This window comes from Lithobates pipiens, unplaced genomic scaffold (genome assembly GCF_037356315.1).
Source record: "Lithobates pipiens isolate NorthernLeopardFrog02 unplaced genomic scaffold, aLitPip1_a1.2 Scaffold_23, whole genome shotgun sequence".
In the NCBI taxonomy this organism is placed as follows: Eukaryota; Metazoa; Chordata; class Amphibia; order Anura; family Ranidae; genus Lithobates; species Lithobates pipiens.
In genome coordinates, this window is record NW_027507785.1 from 66149563 (window position 1) to 66164208 (window position 14646).

The 14646-nt window shown below is 43.4% G+C and overlaps 1 protein-coding gene across 2 annotated transcripts in view; it reads right to left on the reverse strand.

Annotated features, from left to right (window-relative positions):
- Positions 1-3956: 3956 nt before the first annotated feature.
- The window catches only part of LOC143927622 (coiled-coil domain-containing protein 3-like), a 42955-nt gene continuing 32265 nt past the window's right edge, over positions 3957-14646 (reverse strand). For both annotated transcript variants that reach the window (XM_077451795.1, XM_077451794.1), the window contains 2 exons: positions 8735-8909; positions 3957-5592 (listed from right to left, as the gene is read on the reverse strand). In XM_077451795.1, coding sequence (XP_077307921.1) covers positions 5305-5592; positions 8735-8909 — 463 coding nt within the window. In that variant the 3' untranslated portion in view covers positions 3957-5304. The remainder of the gene's footprint in view (positions 5593-8734; positions 8910-14646) is intronic.

Genomic DNA, 14646 nt, shown 5'->3' on the forward strand with positions numbered 1-14646 from the left:
GGCTCCCCTATTCTATTGATTATTCATAAGAAAAAAAACTCTGGACTCCATCACCATTAATATGGCACCAATACTGTGCTCGAACAGAATCCAGATATGTAAAGACCTCCTCTTACATTTAGTAAGTCTCACCTAAGCAATTCAGATTAATATGACAGACACGAACAGTATTAGTCAATGATAATGTGAAAATTGAAGTTCTACCTCCTCTTATGCATGTATTTACAAGAAAATGTCACTTTGACAAATGGGAAAAGTGGCGGTCCCTCTTAAAAGTCAAACTTGTACCGAAGAAATATGACGACCGCATTATTAAAATCTCTTTTCCTAATGCTGGCTGCCTGGCTGGCATGCTAATCCAGTGCCTTCTGTGTCATGGACCTTCAACAGGTATGCCCATTTGGGAGTTCTGACTTTAGTTTCAGTACTTTCCTTTACTGACCAGGAAAAAATATATACCAGACAGACAACGATCATTTTCAAAAGGAGGTCAGCAATGGCAGTACAGGTTCCCTTTAATGGACTCTGCATGCAGTATTGACCTAGATTTTTTGTTTTTCTGTTAATGGTTTCTTTGGTTCCTGAACAAGTGCTGGATTTTCCATTAAAAGTAAAACGGAAAAACAAGTAAAAATGGATATAAAAAAGACAAAAAGAATGCAGCCATCGGTTTCAGTCAAGTATTTATGTGAAATACACCCAGAGCTCAGTAATGCGATGGCCACTGTAGGACGGAGTTTTTAATACAGCCGGATGAAAATATGATATGCCCAAACTGCTCCGCTAACTGGGACAAAAAAGCCTCACTTCCTTAGATCTCATTTCTCTCCCTTTCAGTAGGAATCAACTTTTTTTTTTTTCTAGGCCACAAAATGTCCACGTGTTACCATCTGCTGAAATTCTCTTAACCTATAATTTTAGGTTTGTGCTATTTTTTTAAGCCAAAGTCTGGGCAAAAATACAGTTTTATCATAACTTAGTAAATGACTTTGATCTTTCTCCTGGGTGGTTTCCATAAACACCTTGTTCTGGCACATAAGATTGAGTCTTCAAACTCATCTTTTATTTGCTCTGGAAATCTTGTTTCCTGCCCAGTGGACCAGGTCATTTCATCCACCCATTTTCTTGGGGACCTCTCACGGGGCTCCTGTAGTTCTGCTACCTTCTGAAGCCCCTGTGATAGGACCCCTACTGCTGGAATGTGAGCCTCCACCAATAGGAAGTATCCACATTTCACCTTAGGCAGGGTTTTATGTTCGGGATTGTTGTAGCGATCAGCTAGAGGAGGGTGTTCTTGACCAGTCACACAATCCCCTACGTCAGTGAGTAGCGGTTGTTAAGGGCCGAATATCAGGCAGTAATGGCCAGTTCAATAGAAACCAGCCAACATTTGGCAGCTGGTCTGGCAGAAGCTGGAGAAACGTCCGGCTTCTGTCGAAGGGGCATGACCGAAAAGGGTCTGCCGATTGGCATCCGATCAGCATTCTCAGCCAATGGCTGAGAACGCTGACTGGAGTGTTCTGGCGGTAATACTTACATACAGGTACTGTAAATATCTTCTAAACATGCACCGTTTAGAAGACATTTACTGTAGATGCAGCTGGTGACATCACTGGTGCATGCGCTCTGAAGGAATGGCCACCAGTGCCGTTCTGTCAGAGTCCTGTGCCGTAAACAGCAGTTCCTGCACGCATGCGGGAGTGACGTCATGTCATCGTGGCTCTGGCCACTCACACAGCTGGAGTTTGTGAACCCGAAGGAAGGCAAGGAGAAGATAGAAGCGCCTTCAATGGTGATAGAACGCTTCTGGAGGGCTTTGTTCTAAGTTTCACATAATGTGCTAGTATGCGATGCATACTAGCACAATATGACATTGCCTTGTAGGTTTTAAAAAAAAAAAGCCAGCGGTTTACTACTGCTTTAAGGGAGAGAAGGGAGCTGCCAACAGCGGCTGGGAATTCCAGAAGCAGTGACATCACCCATAAGTTCTCATGTCCCATGGTAATGCCACTTTCTCCCCTGCAGCAGCCGCTCACTGAAACAGGGGAGTCTGAGCTGTTGATCATGTGACTTGACTGGAGTAGGCTGAAAATAGGTAAATATACACATTTTTTTTGTTACATAGGTTAGGTAGAAGGAAGGCGGAAAGAACAATTTTAAACATAATTAGTGTTGGTCAGGAATTCGACTTCAGCATTAAAGTGCAACTTTGGACAAAATGAAAAATGACATATGTGATGCAGTTAGTTGCTATCATCAACAACGCGGTTTATAAAACAATGTTAGGCCCCTTTCACACGGTTAGATGTGTCCAGGTTCGGACACTTGTCCCCATCCGCAGGTAACCACTTTGTGTCGCTGTTCACATGTAGCCACACACAGTGTGCAGAGCGTCTGCCTCTAGTCGCATTCACATGTTATTCCAGCAGCAAGAATCCGCCGATTCTTCCTACCAATGTATGCAGCTAAATGGCCAAATTAAGGAGAACTCCTTTTTTTTTTTTAGGAAGAAAAAGGGCAATAATAGTAGTGCACATATTTTTCTCAGAGCAAAATTTATCTTGATATTCTTCTTTAATCCCTGTACAGCAGCACTAGGAACCAGTCACAGAGAGAACAATGTGCTGCTGCTCCTTAACTCTCCGGTCAGCAGGCTGTGCTGCGTGTCTTGAGTTGCTGCTGCAGTGGCACTTGTCTAGACTCTAGGCCTTCTGAGAGAGGGAGAGAGAGGAAAGGATAAGAGGAGAGAGAGACAGGGGAGAAAGAGAGAGGAGAGGGGAGAGAGGAGAGGATAAGAGGAGAGAGAGAGGGGAGAGAGAGAGAGAGCAGATGATAAGAGGAGAGAGAGAGAGCAGATGATAAGAGGAGAGAGAGCAGAGGATAGGAGGAGAGAGAGAGAGGAGAGGATAAGAGGAGCGAGGAGAGGATAAGAGGAGCGAGAGAGAGAGAGAGAGGAGAGGATAAGAAGAGAGAGAGAGAGGAGAGGATAAGAGGAGAGAGAGAGAGAAAGAGGAGAGAGAGAGAGGAGAGGATACGAGGAGAGAGAGAAGGGAGAGAGAGAAGGGAGAGAGAGGATAAGAGGAGAGAGAGAGAGGATAAGAGGAGAGAGAGAGAGGATAAGAGGAGAGAGAGAAGGGAGAGAGAGGATAAGAGGAGAGAGAGAGAGAGGATAAGAGGAGAGAGAGGATAAGAGGAGAGAGAGAGGAGAGAGAGGATAAGAGGAGAGAGAGAGGAGAGGATAAGAGGGGAGAGAGAGAGGAGAGGATAAGAGGGGAGAGAGAGAGAGGAGAGAGAGAGGATAAGAGGAGAGAGAGAGAGGATAAGAGGAGAGGAAGGAGAAAAGGGAGATGGGAAAGGAGGTATACTGGAAAAGGGGAAGAGAAGAAAATCAGAGAGAGGAAACAGAGCGGAGAGGGTATAGAGGAAAGGGGTAAAAAGAAGAGAATTTGAAGAGAAAGGCAAGAGGAGACATCGGAAAGGTGAGAGAGAGAGGAGAGGGGGAAAAGAGAGACAGAAGAGAGTGAGAGAGGGCAAGAGACCGATATACAATATACATTCACAATATAGAAATACGTGTCTCCTTTTTCTTAAGTGACATTTTATTTTTGCTATCTACCATAACATAGGTATTTCATGGCACAGATATAAAAACAAATGTGACAAAAAAAAATGGAGGTATAGTTGTAACAAAGTAACATGTGTCACATTAAAATACTATATTTGTACAAAAGACTATAATACAAAGTCCACAGCTGCACACAAGACACCTGACAATGGGCACTTATATTGTGGGTGAGAGTCCCTGCCGCACGTGCTCGGTACCCACCATGGGTCCATTTTTTGAGGCTCGTGGTACGGCCTTCTGCATCTGGACCTCAAAGGACTAGATTAGAAGTTACATAAGGGCCAAATTTTAACTCTGGCTTTCCAGTCCAGAACAAAAAATTAACTATACGTGCTTTTTGTACATTTTATTTAAATATACATCGTACAATTACATCTAACATTGGTAGGGTTTAGCATAACACTATAGTCTTCCTGTTTGCACAGCTACTTCCCAGAGGCTGCTGAATACTACACTGTGCATGACTGACCGATACAGAAAGAAAACATTAAACATGAACTCCAGAAGAAGCAAATATATTAGTTAAATAAAAGAGGCATGTGTATTTTTACTTAAACCTTGGTATACTTTGTGTATTTCTTCCAGATCTGTGCAGTAATCTAGTGTGAAGGTTTACCTCTGTGCAGGAGCTTCCTGTAATAAAGACCGCTCACTGCTGCTCTCTCTCTTTGTGCAGGGTGACTGGTCTGGTCTCCGCCCCCTCCTGTAGTTGTCTGGTGACAGCCTGTAGTGGGTGGAGCCTGCTGGGCCCCTCCCATAGCTCTGCTCTTTGCGCAGGCTATGTACAGCAGGGACACAGACAACTTACTGGCTGTTTCTCTTTAAAATTCACAGATACTCCGCTATGGGCTAACTGGACAGACGATCATCTGCAATATTTTCCCTATGTCATTCCCTGGGTGCTTCACCTGAATAATTACCTGTCTCTAGTGGCTGTCAGTTGCTTGGCATCTTGGCATAAGTTGCTTTTTGCTTTTCTATCCTCTCATTCCTCCCATACTTCGGAAGAATGTAGCATGACCAATGTTTTTTTTTTTTTTGGTAAGCAAGCTCAGAAAGAAGTCCACCAATGTCTTTACCATAGCCAACCAATAACAGTGATTGTAGGATATTTTGGTAGCCATATTTAAGGTGGGCATGCTCTATATTTTGCTACGGTTTCCTCCCACACACCAGAAAAAAAAATTCTGGCAAAAAAAAAAAGAAGTTTTCGTTCCCCAACTATAACACCACATTTTAATAAATACTGTATTTAGCTTCAATACGTTTCTTGAACCTTTACATATATAATCATGCAAATAATAAAAAATATATATTTTTCATGGGTTAATTTGCAATTTAGGTTTAGTAGTTGATTTAGATTTGTGCCATTGAAAGCCAAGTCTTTGGTGTTATAGGGCAGCTGATGCACTTTTTTTTTTCTTGGATGAAAATACTGAAATTGGTTATGGAAGAACAGAATGCAGGAAGATGAGGAACGGAATATACCGGTAATTATTGTGGTCGTTTTCTATTTTTCAGAATGTAACATATATTAATACTGATGATAACTGTCTATATAATGACCTTGCAGCTCCAGAAGTATGAAGGTTTTCTTTTACATTTCTGTTCATTTAGCCCTCAATATCTGGTACCATTTAGTGCGGTATTGCTCCAGAAGATATTACATGGTCTAGAGACTAATCCAACTTGTTGCCTGTTGTTTTCTTGGTTGACTTGGCTATAACCTTCTTGTGGCTGTCAGGTTTTGGTTCCTCTTCACTGACGGCCTTCTCTTTGTCCATGAGGTGTTTGGAGAGGACCTCCTTTTTACTGTCCACAGTGGCCTGACGTAGAGCTCTCTTTAGGTTCTTTACTTTCTCTCGCAGGTGGGCATTGGCTTTCTCTAGGAAACGGACCTTCTGGGATAAGGTCTTGGAACGTTCCTCTTCTTCCAACAAAGCCCTTTGAACGGAGTCACACATCAACTGCAAAAAATAAAGGAACACAAGACACATTGGAGTCACCAAGAAGGATCAAACATTCTGTAAACGCAGCTAATATTGGTTGTATTTAAAGGAAGAACTGTTTTTGTTGGAAATAGAAGATTCTCAGTCTAAGTCCCTGTACACATGGTCGGAGATTTCGACAACCAAATCCGTAGGATTTTGTCCTTCGGATCTTGTCCGAAATTGTTGCATACACACGGTCGGACTAAGTTATCGAAAAATCCAATCATTCAGAACGTGATGACGTAATTTCGTTACGATGGGACTACGTTCAGGCTAGTAGCCAATAGCTTTGATGTAGGAATTTGATCTGAGCATGCGTGGCACTTTGTCCGATCAAAATTCTCTACACATGATCGGAGTATGTCCGATCGAACCAGTTGGTTGGAAAATATTTCCAACAAGTTGGAAAATTGGTTCCGACGGAATCAGTCCGATGCATACCACACACAGTCGGATTATCCGACAACACAGTCCGATAGGACACATTCCGACGGATTCTCCGACTGTGTGTACAAGGCTTAACATCAGCTTAATGTTCTCATTGTTGGGAAAGACGAAGGAGATGCAATATTCATAAAAAAGTAGCTATTAAAGAACAACACCAGTCAAGCATTTTTTTTCTTTAGACTTAGATCTCAATGAGAAGGGTTAAAACCTCTGTCTTTTTTTTTCTTGCTGTGCTCCTATTGGTGGTTTTACAGTTTTTTTTTTCCACTCCCTGTCCCCTTGACACTGGAACAGAACAGTGGTGGGGATACAAATAATACCAAATACACTTTTTTTTTCTTCAAACTGCATGAATCTGTCCTCACTTCTGTCCCGATGAGATCCTGTGTCAGGGGAGGGGAAGGAAACAGCCTCATTGAAGAATTCTACATAGTCAGGGATCTGTTCAGGCTCATTGGTAACACTTATTCCCACCTTGACATTTATCCCCTCTTGGTCAACATAGCTATTCAACTTGTGCTCCAAAGGAATAATCTGATTTATTGTAGAAAAAAAAGAGAACAATCTCTAAGCAGGGACCAACCAAATTTTGATCCATGTATAGTATATGCACTGTGGTTAAACTGAAGTCAATCTAGAGCTTGACCTCCCTGTTGGCAAATTTTCACCCAATCGGTGCTGCAGGCTATAGCCTGCAGGGCTGACCTGTGTCTCCCCAATGTCAAAATACAAAGACAAAAGCAGGGAGCATTCCCCCCAGCCACCTCAACTGTGTGTATAGCCACTTCAGCCCTGAAGGGATTTACCCCCTTTATTAAATTTTTTGCTATTCGGCACTGTGTCAAGTTAGTTGACAATTGTGCGGTCGTGCGATGTTGCACCCAATCAAAATTGACGTCCTTTTTTTCCCACAAATATAGCTTTCTTCTGGTGGTATTTGAACACCTCTGCAGTTTTAATTTTTTGCGCTATAAACAAAAAATAGCGACAATTTTGAAAAAAAGCTATATTTTTTTACCTTTTGCTATGATAAATATCCCCCAAATATATATATATATATATATATATATATATATATATATATATATATATATATATATATATATATATATATAAAAATTTTCCTCAGTTTAGGTAGAATATATATTATTGGTATTAAAAAAATAAATAAAATCGCAATAAGGGTATATTGATTGGTTTGCACAAAAGTTATAGCATCTACAAAATAGGGAATAGATTTATGGCATTTTTATTATACTTTTTTTTTAACTAGTAATGGCGGCGATCTGTGCTTTTTAACGGGACTGCAACATTATGGTGGACACATCGGACACTTTTGACACTATTTTGGGACCATTGTCATTTATACAGCGATTAAATAGCCACTGATTACTGTATAAATGACACTGGCAGGGAATGGGTTAAACACTAGGGGGCGATCAAGGGGTTAGGTGTGTCCTAGGGAGTGATTTTAACTGTGGGGTGGGGGTGGGCTACCACTGACATGGCAGCGATCACTGCTCCCGATGACAGGGAACAGTAGATCCTGTCATGTCACTAGGCAGAAGAGGGAAATGCCTTGCTTACATAGGCATCACCCTGTTCTGCCTCTACGTCTCATGATCGTGGGCCGCCGGTGAACATCGAGTTTGCGGGACCCGCGCGCCCGCAAGGCGGCAAATTCAAAGGGACGGATGCACGGGTACTGCGATTTTTGCCACGGTTTTGTGTCTTCCCGCATCCGACGGTCAAAACTTTCCAATCCTGAACGTGATTTTTCCACATTCAGGAGAGGGCGGTTGAAGGTCACCTAACGGCAGCGGCTCCTAAACTCTGCTAAAAGCCTATGTGTACATTGACACAGGATTTTATGGAGTTGAGTTTAGGAGCTATGGCAAAAAAAAAATACCAAAAGCTCCTAAACTTGAGTTTAGTAGCTGCTAGTATACAGGGGGAATAGTTTAATATTTGAGCTACATTTTCATGTTCAATCCTTATTGTCAACCTTAGAAAAAGTCATAAAAAACTGGTGACTTGGGAGGGGAAAGAAGACGTCTCAGTACATAGATATGTAGACCCAGATAATACCATTTTAAATATATTTTCCAAAACGTCCTTTTGCCTTCTTAGGTCTACACCTAATTGATCAATTATCTCCTAGTATTAGATCTAATTTGTCAATCAGTGCCTAGTTTTAGTAATATCTCCTTCATTTATGGATAATTTCCTAGATGTCTACACAAAATGTATCAATTATCTCCTTGCCTTAGGTCTACATTTACCAAATATCTCCTAGACTAGTCTTAGGTTAATAAGAAACATATCAAATATTTCCTAGTCTTAGGTTAATAAGAAACATATTCAATATTAACTAGTCTTAGGTTTACATCTAGTCTAGGATTATGGCCCACAGAAACCAAATTAACTTTTCCCTATCTGCAAAGTGCTATATTCTTTTAACATTTGAATAAAGAGGATCATATTCAAAAAAACTGGAAAAGGTTGATGAAGACCAAGGCTACAAAACAGATATGTGAGTCAGGAAATATCAATGAGGAAATGTTGGAATAACCTGAAATCCTCAAAGCAAAAACTAGCAAACAGTCAGCGTAGGGGACACACAGATAAGGACGGGATAACGCGAAGCAGCAGATGTTTGTCCTCTGCTCACCCTACTGTCCTCTTGAGCTTCCCAGTCTGGAGAGAAGACCTGAGGTTCTGTCCCGGTCACACAGTTGGAGAACTGAAACATACTGGCGAAAATGCGATTGTTTTCCGGTGTGTTGGGGAAAATGGGGTCTTGAAAGTTGACTCCATGAGGAAGGAGATTGTAATTTTCATCCATCCTGAAACAATTTAAAGAAAATTAGAACAAAAAAAATGAAAAGCAATAGGAAAAATTAAAAAAGCTCTTCAGGGAAAAAAAAAGTAAACTGCAGAACTTGAAACATTAGAACTGTGCTTACATCAGAATATTAATTAAATTTACCTTTAAAACTGTGCTGGCTGGTAAAGTTTTAGGATGGGGGGAGCCAGACCCCTCCCTTCCTTTTTGACCCATCCCACTTCTCATAAGCCCCACCCCTTATAGAATCCTCCCACTCCATCCCCTGTATTCCACTTGCTTGCACCCATAGTGTCAGGAGTATACAGTTCAGCATCACAAGACAGCGTATAGAGCTCAGCATCACAGATCAGGGTATACAGCTCAGCCTCACAGATCAGGCTATACAGCTCAGCCTCACAGATCAGGGTATACAGCTGAGCATTACAGATCAGGGTGTATAGCTCAGCCTCACAGATCAGGGTGTATAGCTGAGCCTCCCAGATCAGGGTGTATAGCTCAGCCTCACAGATCAGGGTGTATAGCTCAGCCTCACAGATCAGGGTGTATAGCTCAGCCTCACAGATCAGGGTGTATAGCTCAGCCTCACAGATCAGGGTCTATAGCTCAGCCTCACAGATCAGGGTCTATAGCTCAGCCTCACAGATCAGGGTCTATAGCTCAGCCTCACAGATCAGGGTCTATAGCTCAGCCTCACAGATCAGGGTCTATAGCTCAGCCTCACAGATCAGGGTCTATAGCTCAGCCTCACAGATCAGGGTATACAGCTCAGCCTCACAGATCAGGGTATACAGCTGAGCATTACATAAGAGGGTGTATAGCTCAGCCTCACAGATCAGGGTGTATAGCTTAGCCTCACAGATTAGGGTGTATAGCTCAGCCTCACAGATCAGGGTGTATAGCTCAGCCTCACAGATCAGGGTGTATAGCTCAGCCTCACAGATCAAGGTATATAGCTCAGCCTCACAGATCAGGGTATACAACTGAGCATTACAGATCAGGGTATATAGCTCAGCCTCACAGATCAGGGTATATAGCTCAGCCTCACAGATCAGGGTATATAGCTCAGCCTCACAGATCAGGGTATATAGCTCAGCCTCACAGATCAGGGTGTATAGCCCAGCCTCACAGATCAGGGTGTATAGCTCAGCCTCACAGATCAGGGTGTATAGCTCAGCCTCACAGATCAGGGTGTATAGCTCAGCCTCACAGATCAGGGTGTATAGCTCAGCCTCACAGATCAGGGTGTATAGCTCAGCCTCACAGATCAGGGTGTATAGCTCAGCCTCACAGATCAAGGTATATAGCTCAGCCTCACAGATCAAGGTATATAGCTCAGCCTCACAGATCAGGGTATACAACTGAGCATTACAGATCAGGGTATATAGCTCAGCCTCACAGATCAGGGTATATAGCTCAGCCTCACAGATCAGGGTATATAGCTCAGCCTCACAGATCAGGGTACACAGTCCCCTCTCATCCCCTCTAACCCCCAGAACAAACCACCCCAGCACCATCAGCACAGATCCCCCAAGACAAACCACCCCAGCACCATCAGCACAGACCCCCTCAGGACAAACCACCCCAGCACCATCAGCACAGACCCCACAGGACAAACCACCCCCTACTATCAGCACAGACCCCCAGGACAAACCACCCATCATCAGCACAGACCCCCTAGGACAAATCACCCCCCACAATCAGCCCAGACCCCCCCAGGACAAACCACCCCCCCAATATCAGCATAGCCCCCAGGACAAACCACCCCCCCACTATCAGCACAGACCCCCCAGGACACTTGCGCCCCAAACACTCCCTAAACACAGGCAGATGATTGCAAGCTGGGAAGCTTCCCATAGACCTCTGTGTGTCTGGCGCCTAGACACTCTTAGGGTGACTTTTTTTGGTGAATAACTTGCGGGGGGGGGGGGGCGCCCCATATGGTTGGGCCGCCACTGCTATAATATATATTTTATATACTAGAATGCAGCTAGAGACATGGAAATGGAATAGCTGTGTGAAGATATAATTATCCTACAAGAGGGTCTGGGCATGACATCCACTATGCACAATCACCCAACCCAAGTAATCCTATCGCATTCCCCTTCCAACTATATAGTTCGAAACAACTCCTCTAATACAAATAAGCATTTTTTTTTTGTTTGATAAGTTATTTTTTTAAATACAAAGAGCATAGTTGCTTACATTTCATGGTTTCAAAAATGACTTTTTCAATTAATTTGGACAGGCTGCTGGTAGCGGGCTCTACACACCACCTGTGATTGTGAGGTGCCAAAATTCCCCCTATTTATTTCATTGTACGACCAGTGTCCATGGGCATGAGTCCTTAATGGCAGTGAAAAACTGACTTTAACATCTACTGTTATTACTACTATCTTAGTAGCCTTAGTAAATTGCAGTAAATTGTATTATGTAGCAGTTTCATGCATGAGTTATTGGAAGATGTAAATATTATGAGAGCAGAGAAAACATAAACCTTTTCGATGTTTACAATGACGTAGCGTTGCTCCTGGGAGGTAAATTCAGTGCAGAAATGACCGCAATCCCCCTGTGTCCCATACACACTAATCCATATAAATCAAAGGTATTCAGAATTACATCTCTAAGAATAAACACCAGAGAGGTACACAATTCCAGGCATGAACCCACTCTGGTACTTTAAATCCTATAAATGTAAACCGACCATATTGTTAAAGGGCCAGTCCACCAAAAAACAAGATTTAAATTTTAGTAAATGTTGGAAAATTCAACCCACTGAGAGTTTCTTATATTTTGGGGACTATATTGGTGAGATCTCTGTGCCAAGTCCCCGGGTCTGCCCAACTTCTATACCTATTATGACACAGCAGGTAGTGAGTGGAAATTCCCCCAGTACCCGTGGTCACTGGGGGAAGTGTAAAGTTTGCACCTTATTTCTGTTCTGGTCACATTTTTGGATTCTCCCATCAGCTTCTGTCTTAGTGACAATGGCCAACGGAACAAATAGAGAGGGTTAAAGCGGAGGTCCACCCTAATTAACAGTCCTAGGTCTATGTGATCCCCCCTTCCCTATTCGCTAGGTAACCCCCTTACCTTTCTGCTGTCTTCTTCTGTTTTCTTCTTCTTTCAAATTTTCTGCCTCTGGAGATTCCTTAAAGGGGCGGAGCCGCTGTGGAAATGGGCGGGGCTTCAGCGGCAGGTCACTTCTTCCTGTCGGCCGCAGGGGCTCCTGGGATCATTGTTTTTATTTCCCAGGAGTCTGTGCGGCGCCCAGGCTCGGATCTCACGTGACCTGAGTTGTTGTCAACGCTCGAGCGGATTGATCTGCGCATGCGCGAGATCGCAGATCTTATGGGTGGTGCATGATGGGAGTTTAGGAGGACTGTGCTCCGGAAGTCAATGCCTGTGGGCTTCACATGCCCACAGGCAAAATGGAAAACGCCTGGAGACGTTTTCCTAATAAGTTTAGAAGAAAGAAAAACAGCTGCAAGAGACTCGGACAGCACTTAGAAGTAAGTAAAGTATTTAGAATAGTTAATTTTACAGATTAATGCGGAAAAAAAAAAAACGGCGGTGGAACCCCACTTTAACTTCCGAAGAGTCAATAAGCAAGAAATACATTATAGGGGAGATTTACTCCATTAGAGTTCATGTGTGTGTAAAGGCAGGCGTCCTAATACTTTTGGTAATATAGTGTAGGTCTGCTTTCTGTTACAGAAAGGGATGCATAAAGTTTGAGCAAATGCATGAGCATTAAAGAAGGGTCCTAACTTGTGGTATGCCCCGGTGCCCTCCCTCTGCAGTCCCTGCGTGCCACCCCACAGATTACAGCAAGTACTTTTTCCATTTTCAGAACTGTAGTTCTTATTCATTTTGGATAGTCCTTCTCTGTTTGTTATAGATTTTTGGTCACTGTAACCTCTATATTTTGCCTGGCACAGAAACGAAACAGAGAGCAGAGAAGATCTTTCACACATGCACACAAACATGCACATATACAATGGCTTTTATGCTTAACTCAAAGCAGAAAATGTGTTTTGTCTCAACCTGCAACTCATAAAGGTCTCCCGGAGGGAGCACAGCATGGCTTCATTCCCAGTTATTGCGCTTATACAGCAATCCTACACTGATGGGAAACAGAGCGTACGGCGAGCACGGGGGGATCACAAACTTCCACTTGTCTCTGTTGCATTGCAAACCTTGGTAGGCATGCTGAGCTGGACACACAGACACTACAATCCCATTGTTCAATCTCATTTAGCTCTGCCAACACCTGTGCAGTGCAGGTGCCTGCCTGATTGTATACCACCTGAATGGGCAGCTAATGAAAACCCATTAAGCCTAGTAGTACACTTAGCATTATATGGATTGTACACTGCTATTGTGCCTATTAAAAAGGAAGTAAACCCTGATGGGTTTACTTCCTCTTTGATTCCCTGCAAAGGTAAAGCATAATGGACTACTACGCATCGAATAGTAGCCCATTATGTGTCACTTACCCGACACAGGAGCCAGCGAAGTCACCCCTGTCCCCTTGTGTACGGAGCCTTCATCTTCTTGGTGGGGTCTCGCTGCTCCGGCGCTGTCATTCGATTTACTCCCGCGCACGGGAGCCGCCACTCAGGGCATATCGCCGTTGACAGCGGCGCGCTCAGTGCGCCTGCACGCCGCTGTCTACAGCGCATGCGCCGTAGACAGCGGTGCCTGTGTTTTGGCAAATATCTCCTAAACCGTGTAGGTTTAGGAGATATTTCTTGGACCTACAGGTAAGCCTTAATCTAGGCTTACCTGTAGGTCAAAGTGGTTTGTAAGGGTTTACAACCACTTTAAATATCCTATAAGAAGAAGCTTTGGCGATTTATTTTGCCACGGATTCACAGTGAATTCACAGCCAGTACACAGACTTCGCTCATCAACTTCAATATAGCAGTAGAGCTTGGGTGAATCTTTCTCCTGGTACAGTGACGGCGAACCTTGGCACCCCATATGTTTTGGAACTACATATCCCATGATGCTCAACTACACTGCAGAGTCCAAGTAGTACACTGCTACCCTGTTTCCCCCAAAAATAAGACCTAGCGTGATTGTCGGTGATGGCTGCAATATAAGCCCTACCCCCCCCCCAATAAGCCATAATTAAAGGTAGGTCTTATTTTCAGGGTAGGGATTATTTTGGGGGAAACAGGGTAGGGCTTATATTGCAGCCATCAAAGACAATCACGCTAGGTCTTATTTTCAGGGAAACAGGGTAGTACACTGCAGGCCGACTTTACCACATTGAGGGGCAAGTGGATGGGGCTGGTGGTTCTTGGATGAGAACCTTCTTCCCTCAGTCAGAACACTGAAGATTGGTTGTGGATGGGTCTTCCAGCATGACAATGACCCAAAACATACCGTCAAGACTACAAAGCAGTGGCTCAAGAAAAAGCACAATAAAGTAATGGAGTGGCCTAGCCAGTCTCCAGATTATAATCCAATAGAAAATTTATGGAGGGAGCTGAAACTACGAGTTGCCAAGAGACGGCCAAGAAACCTTATGGATTTAGAGAAGATCCGTAAAGAAGAGCGGACCAAAATCCCTTCTGAGATGTGTGCAAACCTGGTCACCAACTACAAGAAACGTCTGACCTCTGCAATTGCCAGTTAAAGCGACGCAGTGCCGAATCGCAAAAAATGGCCTGGTCATTGAGCAGACAAATTTTCTAGGGCTGAAGTGGTTAAATGGCATATTTACCAGC